At 38.4% G+C, this 17,385-nt stretch overlaps 1 protein-coding gene across 6 annotated transcripts in view; it reads right to left on the bottom strand.

The window, feature by feature from the left end:
• IDE (insulin degrading enzyme) overlaps positions 1-17,385 on the bottom strand; it is a 121,013-nt gene that overhangs the window by 53,036 nt on the left and 50,592 nt on the right. For all 6 annotated transcript variants that reach the window (XM_032136691.2, XM_032136698.2, XM_032136705.2 and 3 more), the window contains 6 exons: positions 9,726-9,848; positions 4,785-4,897; positions 3,464-3,626; positions 2,850-2,942; positions 2,313-2,404; positions 1,174-1,254 (listed from right to left, as the gene is read on the bottom strand). In XM_032136691.2, coding sequence (XP_031992582.1) covers positions 1,174-1,254; positions 2,313-2,404; positions 2,850-2,942; positions 3,464-3,626; positions 4,785-4,897; positions 9,726-9,848 — 665 coding nt within the window. The remainder of the gene's footprint in view (positions 1-1,173; positions 1,255-2,312; positions 2,405-2,849; positions 2,943-3,463; positions 3,627-4,784; positions 4,898-9,725; positions 9,849-17,385) is intronic.

Raw genomic sequence — 17,385 nt, 5'->3', positions numbered from 1 at the left:
TACACACATTTTTATGAACAGAATTTCCTCCTAAATTTCTGTGAAACAAATTAGACAAGCATTTAGGAAGCCATTGTGGAAAAAAAAATGGCTTATATTTTTGGCCAGTGTAGAAAAACAATGCAGAAGATGCTTTTTGGTAAGAGCAGCTTCCAATATACTGAGACACACTGACTGATTCATTCATCCAATAAATATTTAATGAACATCTACTCTGTGCCAGACACTGTTCCACACACTATGGATACAACAGTAGGTAAGACACATGAAATCCTTTGCCCTCCAAGAAGCACACAGACATTGTAATTGGGAGGGAGGCAGACAATAAACAAATATTGTAATACTAGTGAGAGATGCTATGAAAACAATAAAAAAAGGGGCAGGGGCATTATTTTAGATTGGGAGGTCAGAGAAGGTCTGAGGAGAAGAACTCTGAGTGGAGACTCAAATGATAAGAACCTAGCCAGGAAAAGATCAGATAGAACAGTGTTTCATGTAGAGAAAATAGCAATGGGGGAGGAATAAACTTAATGCTTGAAAATTAGAGAGCCAGTACAGTTGGAGTGGAATGCAAATGGGAGAGGTGGGCTGGACAGTGGTATAGAAGATGGCCAGATAGGCTGGGGCCACATCACCTTGTAGGCCAAGGAAAATTTTGCATTTTATGCCAACTCTGTTGGGAAACCACTGAAGGAATTTAAACAGAGGAGTGAAACATTCAGATTTTAGTTTTCAAAAGATCACGAGGCTGGAAAAATAAACTACAATGGGGACCAAGAGGAAAATAGGGATCACAGGTAAAAGACTATCATGTTAGCCCAAGCAAGAAATGATGATAGCTCAGACTAGGATGGTAGCAATGGAAATTAAAAAAAAGTAAATGATCAATAGCTTTCACATAAGTAGCACTTGACATGCTGTAGAACTGAAATATATTTAAAGCCAATAAGCAAAATTCATATTTAATAAAAATATTACAGAAAATAAATTTCAGGATGATGAAAATTAAGATTTTAAACATATCCTGACATCAACATTTGCCCTGTTGCTACAAAGTTGAAAGCTTTATACCTCAGCTTCAATTTTAATCATTCACTTATTACTGAAAATATATGCAAGATTGCTGAAATACTCTACACAGCAATGTATACAGTAAAATAACAACAAACTTACATGCAATATTCCTGCAATCTTAGATGTATAGCCCCGTGGCCTTTCTTTGTCTTTAAACCTAAAAGCAACAGCATTCAAGTCCTAAAATAGAAAGTTAATCCAATTAGATATGTCCACCCTTATTTAGAAACTTTTTTTTTTTTTTTAGTGTTTGGCTTGCACTATAAGCTTTCTACTCCATATATAACTTTATCACACTTTCTGAAAAAATGGCTATGCTTGATTTAGAAATGTATAGAATATTTAAAAAATTTCTTAATGTGTATAAAATTTAATCCATCAATCTAGGCTTAAAACCAAAAGCAAAATAGGTAAACAATTTTCAATGAAAATAACAAATACAGGATATGGCTCGATAGCCTAAGTTGTTGAAACTAGTAGCCAAAGAATTTAGAAAAACCGTGTGAAAGAACCTTGTAAGATCCAACAATTCCACCATAGATGATTTTGGTGACTCATTCAGAGAACAGCACCCAGATTAGGAGTTATTGTCATAATTTTCAGAAGCAGAGATTATACCTTTAAACTTTTATCTAGTTAAAAAGGATGTTTCTCATACTAAAATACATTTGAGAATCTCGATAGGCTTTAAAGCACATATTTTTAAAAACCCGTTTTAAAAAGCTTTTAAAAATTTGAAAGACAAACACCATTTGTTTTATGCAAAAAAAAAAAAAAAAAAAAGCCAGGCTCTTCCCATACATACAATAATAAAATCACTTTTAATAACACAATCATACATAAAGCAATTCATTACTCCTTTGAGAGTTTGCTACAGATTTAAAGATCTGAAAATGACAGAGCTCATGCAGCTTCAGGCAGGGAGTAACATAATCCCTGACAGATTCCAGCTCAAGAAACTGCTGATTTTCTTCTGAGCGATGGAAAAGCATTTGATTTTTTCCCCTTTCCATCCTAAAAAGGGCTACACGATGCCTTTCCCCTTAGTTGTGCCCCAAGTAGCAAATCAGACTAGTACAACTAAGCCTTAACTAATACTATTATACATTGCAAAATTTTAGAGTTCAATTAGGAAAAAAACTTTAAAAGTTTAACTGGGCCTAAATTTAAATTAATTCACATGTATTTGTTCTTGAAAAATAGATTCCTTAAGAAAAATTTTGGTGAAACAAAAGTACCTTGCACTCTTGGAAAACCCATTCTTGAGGTCCTTCTGCACGTAACTTCTGAATGTATTGAAACATGTGCAAAATTATATCTTCAACATGTACTGGAAAAAAGGGGCACACTTAAAAACCATTCAGTCCTTGAATCCTTCAAAGCAGTGAGCTCACTCCTAAGGTAAAGTCAGGTAAGTGGAAGACGGTCCCTCTTAGAAAATGCAGTCTTCACCTCCCTGAGACTGGTTTTAGGTGTCCCACATACATGGCCCTCTGGGCTCAGGGATATGTGACAGAAAGGGTATTGGGGCAGTAAATGAGCAAATAAAAAGCCAAGTCCACATTTAACAAGTGCAACATAATGATCAGTTGTCAAGGGGGGAAGAATCATCCAGGAAACAAAGGCCAAGTTACATATGAAAAATACAATGGATAAGTTGTATGAATTAAAGTGTTATAGCTTTCAACATAAAACAGATCCACAGCATGAAGAAGTTAAAAAACATCATAGAAAGTAAATTTTCATTCAAAAGTAAAAGGTGAATCAATACTTACATAATCCTTCCTCGGTCAAGTCCACATTAATGATAAAAAACATAAAACCTCGGGCTCCTTCCTTCTGCCCACCAACAAGAGTATTAACCCAGCCTGCAACATTCAAAGGAAATCAACATGATTGATTGCATATGTGGCTTCCTTGAAGATAAGAAAAATTTTAAAAATTCATACTGTATGTTCCTAAGATATCAGAATGAACCTCTCGCAAAAAGATTGGGAAAAAAAAAAATCAGTTCAGAAAAGCAGTTTGAGATGGTGCAGAAGTGGGGGCTTTCCTGAAGATTCCTCAAATGAATTCCCAGTCAAGAGTAGACTACTGGCTGGGCGCGGTGGCTCATGCCTGTAATCCCAGCACTTTAGGAGGCCAAGATGGGCGGATCGCTTGAGACCAGGAGTTTGAGACTAGCTTAGGCAAAATGGCGAAACTGCATCTCTATCTAAAAAAGAAAAAAAAAAAAAGACAACAGCATGCCAACAACCACCACCTCACTCACTAACCCAAAATGGTCACATCTAAGAATGTTCCTTCATAGGACAATATTCAGGAGAAAATGAGAGCCAGAGTGAAAAGATGTGGTGGACACTCAGAAGCTGCTGCCCAGGAGACTTACCCTTTGATTTAAGTTCTGATAACAGACTTCCAGGACCTTCATGCCCAATGAGATGACCAAGATAATGACCAGGATTTGATTTGTAGTATTTCTGAAGGTCAGGTATGGGAAATGTCACATAGAGATTCCTAATATCTTTAATGGGTACTATTTTGTAAAGTTGCTGGAGAAAACAAATCACAGACATTAGCTATATACAACTCCTACTGAAGAAAATATTTCTAAACTATGAAGAATGATTTTCATGGGAGAATCCCAAATTTAAGAGCAAATCAATTGCCACAGAAAATGATACACTGACCACAAAGAAATAAATGACTCAGCACTCTCCTAGTGGAATTTCATTACAGTTGGTATATAGTCCATGTTTGACCCCCTGAACCATGCAGCTAAATATTAATGGTTTTGAATGCTTATCTTCAGGTACAGGGTAACAGCTTCAACAGTCTATTAAGACTACAGCTACCAAAACTACTTTTAGCATGTAAAGACCAGAACATATTGATATGTTTTTGGTGATTCAGGATCCTAATAAATGTGAGATTGATCTTATTATCCTGACAAATATTTAAAACCACATGGGGGCCAGGTGCGGTGGCTCACACCTATAATCCTCGCACTTTGGGAGGCTGAGGCAGACAGATCACCTGAGGTCAGGAGTTCGACCTCAGCCTGGCCAACATGGTGAAACCCCATTTCTATTAAAAATACAAAAATTAGCTGGGCACAGTGGCATGCACCTATAGTTCCAGCTACTCAGGAGGCTGAGGCAGAAGAATTGCTTGAACCCGGGAAGCAGAGGTTGCAGGGAGCCAAGATCCCGCCGCTGCACTCCAGCCTGGGCAACAGAGTGAGACTCCGTGTCAAAAAAACCAAAAACAGAAACAAACAGAAAAAACTATACAGGGGCTGGGTGCAGTGGCTCACACCTGTAATCCCAGCATTTTGGGAGGCTGAGACAGGTGGGCCACTTGAGATCAAGAGTTTGAGATCAGTCAAGGCAACATGGTGAAACCCTGTCTCTACTAAAAATACAAAAATTAGCCAGGTGTGGTAGTGTGTGCTTGTAGTCCCAACTACTCAGAAGGCTGAGGTGGGAGGATCAATTGAGCCAGGGAGGTTGAAGCTTCAGTGAGCCATGATCGTACCACTGCATTCCAGCCTGGGTGACAATGCAAGACTCTGTTTCCACACACAAAAAAAAATAAAAAAAATAAATAAATAATGAAACCTCCCAAAATTTTCACCTATTCTATGGTAAACTAGGTATATATTATGTCCATAAATTAAGAAGACAAAATACCAAAATTTATGCACTTACTTTAAGATGTTCTTCTTGGAAAGGGTGTTCAGGAAATTCTGGCAATGGAACATTTTTGTTCTCTACTTCAGAAAATAACTTTACCACCAGATTAGTCAAGTCATCTAAAGATTCTACAAGAAAACAGACAAGGAAAACAGAACTTAAGCGAATCACAACATACAACAGGGAGTGTTTAAAATCTTAGGATCTCCTGAAAAGTCTCAGTACTACTGAAAGGAAAATGTGAAAATGATTACACCTCACACCTATCTCTTTGTACTTTAAAAAATTATTCACAAATATTATTCAAAATATTATTTCACAAGTATTATAATAAAATTAAAACAAATATTAGAATCAATAATAATTAATTGCATTTGGAAAAATGACTATGATTCCCAACAGGCATATATACTTAACTACTAGCAGACAGAGTCAATTCACCTTATACACAGATAGAGAATTGTCTTCTATGGTATAAAATTATCTTTTGTGCCTTTAAATGTGAGTATTTGCATTTTATTTATAAAATATGCCTATTTTTACTTCAGTTTTTTGACATGTATGAAGGACTCCAAAATGCACATTTTATATGTGTGTGTGTGTATGTATATATATATATGTGTGTATATACATATGATATTAGCAAAATTCTACTTTTGGAAGTATAACAAGAAATGAGTTAGGTCTTTAGAAGAGGGCACAGCAGTCATAGGATGGAATAAAGAACAGCTTGCTTTTTATTTTACACCTTTCTGTGTGGAATTAAATTTTTTCCATTTGTACAAATTACTATTATCCTAAAAAGAAAGCAGTGTGAAAAAAAAAAAACCTAGGCCGGGCGCGGTGGCTCACGCTTGTAATCCCAGCACTTTGGGAGGCCGAGGCGGGCGGATCACGAGGTCAGGAGATCGAGACCACGGTGAAACCCCGTCTCTACTAAAAATACAAAAAATTGGCTGGGCGAGGTGGCAGGCGCCTGTAGTCCCAGCTACTCCGGAGGCTGAGGCAGGAGAATGGCGTGAACCTGGGAGGCGGAGCTTGCAGTGAGCCGAGATTGCGCCACTGCACTCCGGCCTGGGTGACAGAGCGAGACTCCGTCTCAAAAAAAAAAAAAAAAAAAAAAAAAAACCTATCTTTTTTTTTTTTTTTTGAGGCAAGGTATTGCTCTGTTGCACAGGCTGGAGTGCAGTGGCACGATCCCAGCTAACTGCAACCTCTGCCTCCCAGGTTCAAGTGATTCTCATGCCTCAGCCTCCCCAGTAGCTGGGATTATAGGCATGCGCCACAACACCCTGTTAGTTTTTTGTATTTTTAATAGAGACAGGGTTTCACCATGTTGCCCAGGCTGGTCTCAAACTCCTGAGCTCAAGTGATCCGCCTACCTCAGCCTCCCAAAGTGCTGGAATTACAGATGTGAGCCACCATGCCCGGCCAAAACCTATCTTTTTATAAACAAGATAACCTCTCATCTTGATTCTGTCTCCTCAAAAATAGGTCATTTATAAATGGTATAAACATTCATAACCTGTTATTGTCAGTAAGCATTTGAATCAAATAAGAATCTTGCCTTGATATTCTATGACCCATTTGGAACTTTTCCATGAATTCTCGAGAGTACTAAATGACTATTTGAGAGCTGCCTTTATATAGTGTAAAACTCTCTTTTGTGCCTTTAAGAGTAGGCATTTGCATTTTATTTATAAAATATACCTACTTTTGGCTCAATTTTTTTACATGTATGAAGGACTCCAAAATGTCCAGAGCCAAATAAAAGGCAGGCCAGTGGCTGCTTGTTATATGACAAGTGAATTTAGGAATGGAGAGGGAATATTGTAGCAAGAGATGTCAGAGACATCTTTTTGCAGATGGGACATATGACTTGAAACAAGGTGAGCAGTCAATAAAGGTTTGTGGGCCTGCAGTACTGGTGACAGTAACACCCTGAACAAGGTTCTACCAGGTGTATCTTTCCTCTTGCATATTTCTACCCTAAAAGCATAAATTCACAGTGTCACTTTTTAAAGGTAAGGGAGCTAAACACCATTGCACAGTCTGTCTACCCCACTAAACTGTGAGCTCCCCAGAGATCAGGGAACTGAGTCCCACTCACCTCCATATCATCAAGGTTTGGCAACCTCAGTGTCTGTACTTGATGATTACCTATGTGGCAAGTGTTCAGACAATTAGCGCTTCCACAACCAGAGAGACAGCTCCAGGCAAGAACAGAAAAATTTTTGTTCCCTTGTGACAGAGATCCTTCCACTTGGTTACTCTTCCTCTCTCCTCCCGTCAAAAGGAGTAGATTATCTTTTAATCCTCCAAGAGATCCAGTTTCCTCCTCATACCTCTATACTGTAAAGACATCTCTCTCGGGTTCAGCACAGGAAGTCAGTCACAATGGGAGAGTAATGTGTATGGATCAGGGAACTGAAACACTTTATTTTTTAGGTTCTTATTCTGTCATTTCCACTAAACCAAGAACATTCTGAGGACAGGGATTAGGTTTGATTCATCTATTGCCATTGTTACTTGCCCATTAAATGTTTACTGAAATCATGTGTTTAATCTCAAATACAACATAGATTAAAAAAAAAAAAGACGAGCTTTGGCACCTATTCCCAGGACTGCGTTCTAAACAGCAAGTGACATTTTAACATTCTAAACCCACCTACCTGAAGCAAGCACATAGCATTACAGAGTATGCTTTTTTTTATTGTCCTGTCTCCCTGAATCCATTTTACACCCTGGTTCTTGCTACCAACTTAAAAAATAGTTTATTTTCTAACTATAAAAGTAACATTTACCAATAGAAGAAAACTTAGAAACAACAGCTAAATTATGGTAACAAAAGTTACCATAATTTCATGATTATAAAGATGCTAGAGTAGCTACTACCATTTATGGAGCATTTGCTATGTGCCATGCACCTTGCTAAACACTTTGTATTATCTCAACTAAACCTCACAACAGGTACAAAGTACCACCCACCACTTTACAAATGTGAAAACTGAAGTTTGAAAAACCTAAGTAAGTTTGTCAGCTCACAGCCACACAGCTAAGTGGTATATTTGGAATGAAAAGCCAGGTTGTTGGACTGTAGAAGGTGAGTTCTTAATTACTATACAACATTATTAAATTTCTAGTACATGCTTTTCCATTTTGTCTTTTACCTACACCATATATGGTATATTAGAGTTTTTGGTGTTTTTTGTTGTTATTTGTTTGTTTTTTGAGACGGAGTCTCACTCTGTTGCCCAGGCTGGAGTGCAGTGGCACAATCTTGGCTCATTGCAGCCTCCACCTCCCAGGTTCAAGCAATTCTCCTGCCTCAGCCTCCCAAGTAGCTGGGATTACAGGTGCCCGCCGCCATGCCCGGTTAATTTTTATATTTTTAGTAGAGATGGGGTTTCGCCATGTTGGCTGGGCTGGTCTCAAACTCCTGACCACAAGTGATCCACCTGCCTCGGCCTTCCGAAGTGCTGGAATTACAGGTGTGAGCCACTGCACCTGGACCCTATTAGAGTTTTTAAAAATTTTGTGGGAGTGATATGTCTTGGAATTTTTAATAAATCCCAAAATGGGACCATATAGCACATGTTTTTGTAAACAGCTTTTGTTTTCTCTTTAATATATTAAGAACATTAAAAAAATTATAATATATTCTTATATATAATATACATATATAATTAAAAATGTTTTAATTATATATGCATATATAAGAATATATATTCATATATATATGAGAATATATTAAGAATATCTTCCCATGGTATTAAAATGCTGTCATAAAACTGTTTATTCATTCAATATATATTTACCTATGACGTGCCAAGCACGAGCCCAGGTACTGAGGATAAAGCAGTGAACAAGACAAAGTTTCTATTCTCAAGTAATTTACACTTTGGTAGGGTGGACAACAAAAACACACAAATATTTAATACCTGAGGTATTAATAAATACTATAAAGAAAAAGCAGGTAAGATGGAAAGTAGAATAAGAAATGCTATTTTTCTATAAGATATTCTATTTGCAATTATAAAATCAGTATTTAGCCAATCTCCTATTAACACTTAGATTTCTAAATTTTCGCTAATATATACTATACTGACAGAAACATCCTTTTGTATCTCCTATTTGAACTCTGATTATCTCCTGAGATTGCATTTTTAAAAGTAAAAATGCATATTTACTTTTAAGACTGATATTGTTAAACTGCCCTCCAGAAAGACTAGAGCAATTGATACCACCATTACCAATACAAAAAAGCAACACCATCGGCAGTGGGTATTAAAAACAAAACTGTGATAATTTAAAGGCAGGAAACAATGTTAGTAGTTAATCTGCATTTTGAAAATCAAACCGTTGTTTACATTCCAAATGGTTTCCCAAGTTTATCATCATCTGCTTTTTTTTTTTTTTTTCCAGTTTTTTGAATTGTTATAAGGTCAAATCTGCCAATCTTTGTCCTTTTTGTGGTTTTTTTTTAATATGGGATCTCTCTCTGCCACCCAGGCTGGAGTGCAGTGGTGTGGTGATCACAGCCCACTGCAGCCTTTAACTCCTGGGCTCAAGCGATCTTCCTCCTTCAGCCTCCCTAGCAGCTAGGACTACAGGTGCAGACTACCACATCCCATTAATTAAAAAAAAATTTTTTTTGGTAGAGACAGGCTCTTACTATGCTGCCCAGGCTGGGCTTGACTTGCTTTTACATGCTTACAGCACCTATTACTGTAGTAATTTGTATTTTTTTTCAGATCTCCACTTAAACTTCTTTTGGGAACACAATGATTTAAACATAAAAATCCCCACCTATGTATTCTCTAACAAGTAGATCATTTTCAAAAGACACTGAGCAAATAAGCAGCTCTATCTTACATCCATCTTCTAACACTGTGAAAAAGCCAACAGGAAAAACTTACATTATCCAATTCTATAAAAAATTGTAAGGGTTCTTACCTCGACCTAAAACACAAACAGCCATTAAATTGGATGAATAGTAAGCAGAATGGAATTTCAGTAGCTCTTGTCTTACATCAATGCCTTCTTGGTTTGGTCTAGTCTCCAGAGTATATTTGTTACCTGGAAGGGAAGAAAAGGCATTTCTTAGAAAAAGCAAAATATGTGGACTTTTAAAGTTTTGTAATTATCACTGATATTGCTTAAGATGAAGTTTAAAAATAGAGTTCTAATACCCATAATAACTCAAATTTATTTGAATGTTAAGTGAATAAACAGGATAATAGAGTACAAACCAGTAACATTTTAAACTATAGTCGTCTCTACATAATTAAAAGTGTCTTTTTTTTTTTTTTTTTTTTTTTTGTTGAGACGGAGTCTCGCTCTTTCACCCAGGCTGGAGTGCAGTGGCGCGATCTCGGCTCACTGCAGGCTCCACCCCCCGGGGTTCATGCCATTCTCCTGCCTCAGCCTCCCGCGTAGCTGGGACTACAGGCGCCTGCCACCGTGCCCAGCTAATTTTTTGTATCTTTAGTAGAGACGGGGTTTCACCGTGTTAGCCAGGATGGTCTCGATCTCCTGACCTCATGATCCGCCCACCTCGGCCTCCCAAAGTGCTGGGATTACAGGCGTGAGCCACCGCGCCCGGCCTCTTTTGTGATGGAGTTTGTCTGTCGCCAGGTGAGTGCAGTGGTGTGATCTCGCCCAGGTTCACGCCATTCTCCTGCCTCAGCCTCCCGAGTAGATGGGACTACAGGCGCCCACCACCACACCTGGCTAATTTTTTGTATTTTTAGTAGAGATGGGGTTTCACTGTGTTAGCCAGGCTGGTCTCGATCTCCTGACTTCGTGATCCGCCCGCCTCAGCCTCCCAAAGTGCTGGGATTACAGGCATGAGCCACCGCGCACCCAACCTTTTTTTTTTTTTTTTAAGACGGAATTTTGCTTTTATTGCCCAGGCTGGAGTGCAATGGCGAGATCTTGGCTCACCCCAACCTCCACCTCCCGGGTTCAGGTGATTCTCCTGCCTCTGCCTCTCTAGTGGCTGGATTACAGGCATGTGCCACCACGCCCGGCTAATTTTGTATTTTTAGTAGAGACGGGGTTTCTCCATGTTGGTCAGGCTGGTCTTGAACTCCCAACCTCAGGCGATGCGCCTGCCTCGGCCTCCCAAAATGCTGGGATTACAGGCCTGAGCCACTAAGCCTGGCCTAAAAGCTTCTTATAAAAATTATACTTTTGGCCAGGTGCGTGGCTCACACCTATAATCCAAGCACTTTGGGAGGCCGAGGCGGGCAGATCACCTGAGGTCAGGAGTTCAAGACTGGCCTGACCAACATGGATAAACCCCGTCTCTACTAAAAATACAAAATTAGCCAGGCGTGGTGGCACATGCCTGTAATCCCAGCTACTTGGGAGGTTGAGGTAGGAGAATCACTTGAACCCAGGAGGCAGAAGTTACGGTGAGCCGAGATCGCGCCAAGCCGAGATTGTGCCATTGCACTCCAGCCTGGGCAACAAGAGGGAAACTCCGTCTCAAAAAAAAAAAAAAAAAATTATACTTCTTGGCTGGGCTCAGTGGCTCACACCTGTAATCCCAGCACTTTGGGAGGCCAAGACGGGTGGATCACCTGAGGTAAGGAGTTCAAGACCAGCCTGGCCAACATGGTGAAAACTCCTCTCTATTAAAAATACAAAAATTTGCCAGGCATGGTGGTGGGCGCCTGTAGTCTCAGCTACTCGGGAGGCTGAGGGATGAGAATCACTTGAACCCGGGAGGCAGAGGTTGCATTGAGCCAAGATCGCACCACTGCACTCCTGGGCAACAGAGTGAGACTCTGTCTCAAAAAATATGTCTATATCTGTATCTATATCTCCACTTCTTAAAATCCCTATGAGATAGTAGGTATTATGAGCACTTAAAAGACAAAATAAGATCCACATGGCCTCCATTCATGCTTATTTTAATTTTCAATTCCCTATGTACTCCATAATTAATTGAACAGAGTCACTGAGGGATTTTTTTAGAACTTGCGAAGTTACTTGTGGAAAGAAATTTACTATTTTTGGCCAAACCATTAAATTTGTGATGTGAATTCTCATAGATGTGATCTAGACTGGTTAAAAAAAGGATGCAATGCTATTTTTATAACTCTCCAGTGATGTATGTAGTGTACCACTAACAGCTCTCATGAAATCTTAATAACTAATTCAAGTAGGGTAAAATATGTAAGTCAAAAACAAACAGTCAAATTCTCTAAGTAATACCTTGCAAATTAGGGACTGGGAGATGAAATTCCAATGATCGGTGTCTCTCCAAAATGGCATCTTGACTGGAAATATCCTAAGATCCTGGCATAAAAACTTTTATTATTGGTTCTACTTACACTACTAAGTGAGATCCTGTCTTTCTTCTGCAGAGATAAAACTATGGTAGAGTATGTTCTTGATGCGGTTTAATTTTTTTTTCTTGTGTTTTTATACTATCTGATATAGGGGCACTGGGAAAGTCCCTCTTTCATGAAATTGGATGTCTACAGAAAGCCACCAGATGGCGCTCTCAAACTCAGTCTTTAGCTCAGTAGTGCTGCACAGCACTGAGTCAAGATTCATGTCCCAGAATGCTTAACAGATCCAGTGAAGACGAAATGTGCAATAAACAGCCTAGCAAGTAACCTTAACCTTAACTCATTAACCTTTTCCTAGTCACAAGGTAATCATATGCATTCGTACTCACTAGACTATCACCCAAGTTTCTAGGTTGTTCTTGTTTTTGTTTAAGATAGGGTCTTACTCTGTTGCCCAGGCTAGACTGCAGTGGTGTAACCACAGCTTACTGCAGCCTCGACCTCCTGGGCTCAAGCAATCCTTCTACCTCAGCCTCCAGAGTAGCTGGGACCACAAGCATGTACCATCACGTCCAGCTATTTTTTTTTTATTATTTTTATTTTTTTTTGGTAGAACCAGGGTCCATGTTACCCAGGTTGGTTCCAGGTTCTTAATTAGTCCTCTCATTTTCTCACTAATGACCAGTTCAAGCTGGGCACAGTGGATCATGCCTGTAATCCCAGCACTTTGGGAGGCCAAGGCAGGTGCATCACTTGAGGCCAAGAGTTCAAGACCAGCCTGGCAAACATAGTGGCATGCCATCATCCCAGCTACTCAGGAGGCTGAGGCATGAGAATCACTTGAAACCATGAGGCAGAGACTGCAGTGAGCCAAGATCACACCACTGCACTCTAGCCTGGGTGACAGAGTGAGACTCTGTCTGATTGACTGATTGATTGATAGATCATTAAATAAAATAATATAAATAAATAAATAAGACCTAGTTCTGCTTTACTGCCCGGAAAGGTCCTGAGACATTCTCTCACTCTACCTGAGGGTTCCAGATGCTCTTAGGTGCATACCCATAGTCCTAACTCCTTAGGAAAAAAAAAAAAGGCCTTTTGCTGGAGAATGTTTGAGGTTCTCTCATATCAAGGTGAAATTTGAGTATTGATGATGCCTTTCTTTTCTACTAAATGAAGATTCTAAAAGCCACAGTTCTAGAGGGAGTTTTGCTTAAGCTCCTTAGTGCTTTACCTTGCCATCTCGGCTCACTGCAACCTCTACCTCCAAGATTCAATTGATTCTCCTGGGACCAGATATCTTCTGACTGCATGGCCTTGAACAAGTTACTTTACTTCTCTGTGGCTCAATCTCCTAAACTGATATTAGTGGACTTACAGTACATAATGAGAAAAATACACGTAAAAAAATTGTAAGACTATTACTTAACAAAAATGTTAAAGTCTTATGACACCAAGTGTTATTTAGTATGCAGAGAATGAGAACTCAGACACTGCCTGAGGGAGTGCATCTTGAATCAACCGCTACAGGAAACAATCTAGTCAATCTGAAGATGTCCATATCCTACTACATGGTAATTCCACTCCTGGATATATGTATCCTGAGAAGTCTGTGTACAAGGAGACATGTACAAGAATTCCATAGTAACACTGTTTCATTAACAGGAAATTGAATAAATAGTGGTACAGTCATTCAATGAATTTTTCAAAGAGCAATAAAATACAAAAATTATCAGAGGAATACTCATCAATATGGACAACTCTTACAAAATAAAATGTTGAATGAAAAAATACAAGCGGCAGAGATTACACACAATAAAATGCTATTTCCATGAAACCTAAAAACATATAAAACTATAAACACGGAAATGATAATCATTAAAGAAGATAGTGGTTATCTCTCAGGAGCAGGGAGGAAAATGCAATTGAAGTGTACACCAGATGCTCAAAGTGCATTTGTAACGTTCTCTTTCTTTAAGCAGTGTGACAGAGAATAATCTGGCAAATGTCTGTGTACCTACCTCTTTGTATGACAACTACATCATAAATCTGTAAAAATACTGAAGTATTTAACATAATACTTAATGAATAAACAACAGAAAATACACAACAAACAGTAGCTACTGCTGTTACAATTTGAATTGTAGGAAGGACTCTTGGCTTCTGAGTGAATCATTAAACAAAAAGATGTACTCCCCAAAGAAAAAAATAGAAAGTATGGCTAGAAGCTGAGTAAATGGTCCAGATGACTGCCCCCCCAACACCTAAGAATCCATGTATGGAGAACAACGTGAATAAGGCTGGGATAATAAATACCAATTCAGTCTCTAAACACATACTGTCCTAATTTTGTGCTCATTCAGCTGGGTCATTTATGTCAAATTAAAATGCTGCTACTTGTACTAAAATCTTGAATCCTACCTTTCTGGCTCTGTTGCCACCCAGGTGAGCTCCAGCAGTGAATGGAGGATCAGGGTTGCTCACCTACTGTGGCCCTTCCACTCTAGGCCTGCTAGGAGAGAACACTGCCTTGGCATTTAGGAATTCAGGGATTCTTGTCCTGACTCCATCATGTGCTAATTAAGCAACCTTGGAAAAGTCTCCAAATATCTCCAAGGGGTCCTTTATTTCATCTGTAAAATGGGGATAATATGGATATATGTCCAGTTGGTAAGAGCAAGGAAGGGCTCAATCCCTGACTCTCCTTCATTTCCTAGCTGTGAGACACAGGCAGGTTTCTTAACCTCTCTTACACCTCAGTTTACTTATTCATAAATGGGAATAATAAGAGAACCAACCTCACAGGATTGCTGTGAGAATTAAAATATAAATAATCTGCCAGGCGCAGTGGCTGACGCCTGTAATCCCAACACTTTAGGAGGCTGAGGCAGGCGGATCACCTGAGGTCAGGAGTTTGAGACCAACCTGGCCAACATGGCGAAATCCCATCCTACTAAAAATACAAAAATTAGCCTGGCATGATGGCGGGCACCTGTAGTCCCAGCTACTCGGGGAGGCCAAGGCAGGAGAATCGCTTGAACCCGGGAGGTGGAGGTTGCAGTGAGCCGAAATCAAGCCACTGCACTCCAGCCTGGGTGACAGAGCAAGACTCCATCTCATAAATAAATAAATAATCCATGTTAAGGCTCAGCATAGCATCTATCAGACAATAATTACTCAGTATTAACATGGGGTTTTGTGAAGCCTAAGAAATGTAATAATGGATGTGAAGAGGGGTTGGTAAATTTTAAAATCCAGTAAGTGCTACTTCATATTTTCATTTTAACAACTATTTTAAATTCTGTTTAGAATAAATAAAGCTTACAAACTCAGTACTAATGTATATGAATGCTGATTTTCAAGGGAATAAAATTTATTTTCCTGGAAAATTCTGAAGCCAGCAATATATTTCTTATACTGGGAAGAAATGAGTTTTAAGTTTTAGAAACGTCTTAGAAACCAGAGGTTTCTCCAATAGTATGTTCTCAGGGAAAGGTCAACTTGATAGTTATAACCCATTATAATTTTACATGTTCTCTGAAAACCCAAGATCCTGAAAGTTAGGCTAACATACCTATAGCTAGTTACTTGGAATTATTATAAACTTTTTTAAAAGCCCTTTCTTCTTGCTATAGCAATCTTCTAAAAATCCTGGAAGTGAGAGACTAAAGCCTTTTGATATATGTGAATTTTCCCACAAAATTTAAACCGACAATTCTTCTGCAGCTGAGTAAGTATATGCAAGTACAAGATATGAGTTATAAGAGGGGACTTTAAGCGAAAACCTCTTAAATGCCATCAGAAAACATTCCTACACTTGATTGGTCCAGCTCTTGTTTTCAGTAAATTTCTAGTTTTCCACAGACACATATCCCAGTAACAGGAAAAAAGATAGTAACAAAATCCATGGAAAAGCTTAGGGAACAATAAATGATTACATGGACTAAAATATACGAAATGTTTTTATATCCATGAGTCTATGTGATACTCAAAAAACAAATTAGTCACCCTGAAGGATGCTGACAAACCAATTCATTATTTTGAAAATTGGTAAATAAATGGAATGGAATAAAAGCATTTATCCTGCCTTTCCCATAGTAACTGTACCACTGACTGGCCAAATAATAGAAAAGGAGATTTTACGGCAGCACTCAAGTTAATCAAAAGAGATGGAATAACAGAATTAGCATTAGAAAAACCAAAATTAGGGAGGTGATGCACTGAAAATCAATATTTGCAACGTCATAAATAAATGGCCAGACATTGTGTGCCCAATGGAAAAATACATCACCACCTATGAAGATGTCTTGTCAAAAAGTCAAACACAAATTTGACCAAGCCTCTATATCCAACTGCCAATTTGTAGAAATACAGAAGACAGAGGAATTTGTTAAAGTACATTGTTAGGGGTGCAGTAAAAAAAAAATCTAGGCTATGAGAAGTTTGATAAAACAAACAACCTGATTATTCAATAAATAAATTCCAAGAGGGGAGTGAGGGGAAGGAGTAGAGGAAGAGATGAAGGATAAACTTAGAAGCTAAAAAGAGACTTAAAAGACATATCAGACTGGTGTGGTGGCTCACTTTGGGTGGCTCACTTTGGGGTCCTAGCACTTCGGATGGTCAAGGTGTGAGAATCGCTTGAAGCTAGGATTTCAAGACAAGCCTGGACAACACAGTGAGATCCTGTCTCCACAAAAATTAAAATAATAATAATAATAATAATAATAAAGACATATCAAACAATCACTAATACTTGAACCTTATTTGGACTCTGATTCAAATAAACTTTAAAAAATATGATTTTTATAAGAACACTAGAAATTTGAACACTAACTGGATATTTGATAATAATGGTAACAATAATGGTATTTTTATGTTTTTAAAAATGAATTATGTTTTAGAGATATATACTGAAATATTTATGAGCAAAATGGTATCTAGAATCTCTTCAAAATAATACAAAACGGTGAATGGAAATGTGGATTGTACAGAATTGGCCAGGGGCAGGGTGGTGCACACATTGGGTCATTATAGTATTTTGTGTTCTTTTGTGTATGTTTTAAATTCTTCATGAAGAAAAAAATGGTGAAGGGAAGAAAAGAGGAAATAAGAGTGGGAGGGAAGAGAGAAAAAAGTAATTGAACTTGTATTAGAGCCTGATTTGGTGTGTTATTATCTTTACCACAGGATAAGGAGTCACTGAACTACCCTCTGGTTCATATTCTACAATTTTATTGGGTTCTATTTTTCTATTCTATTCCTTCCTACTTCTCTATGCAAAAGCATCCTTTGTTATACTCAAACTA

The sequence above is a fragment of the Hylobates moloch genome, unplaced genomic scaffold (genome assembly GCF_009828535.3).
Source record: "Hylobates moloch isolate HMO894 unplaced genomic scaffold, HMol_V3 SCAFFOLD_3, whole genome shotgun sequence".
In the NCBI taxonomy this organism is placed as follows: Eukaryota; Metazoa; Chordata; class Mammalia; order Primates; family Hylobatidae; genus Hylobates; species Hylobates moloch.
Note: the sequence above shows the minus strand (reverse complement) of the source record. Positions and strands in the feature narration are given on the sequence as shown.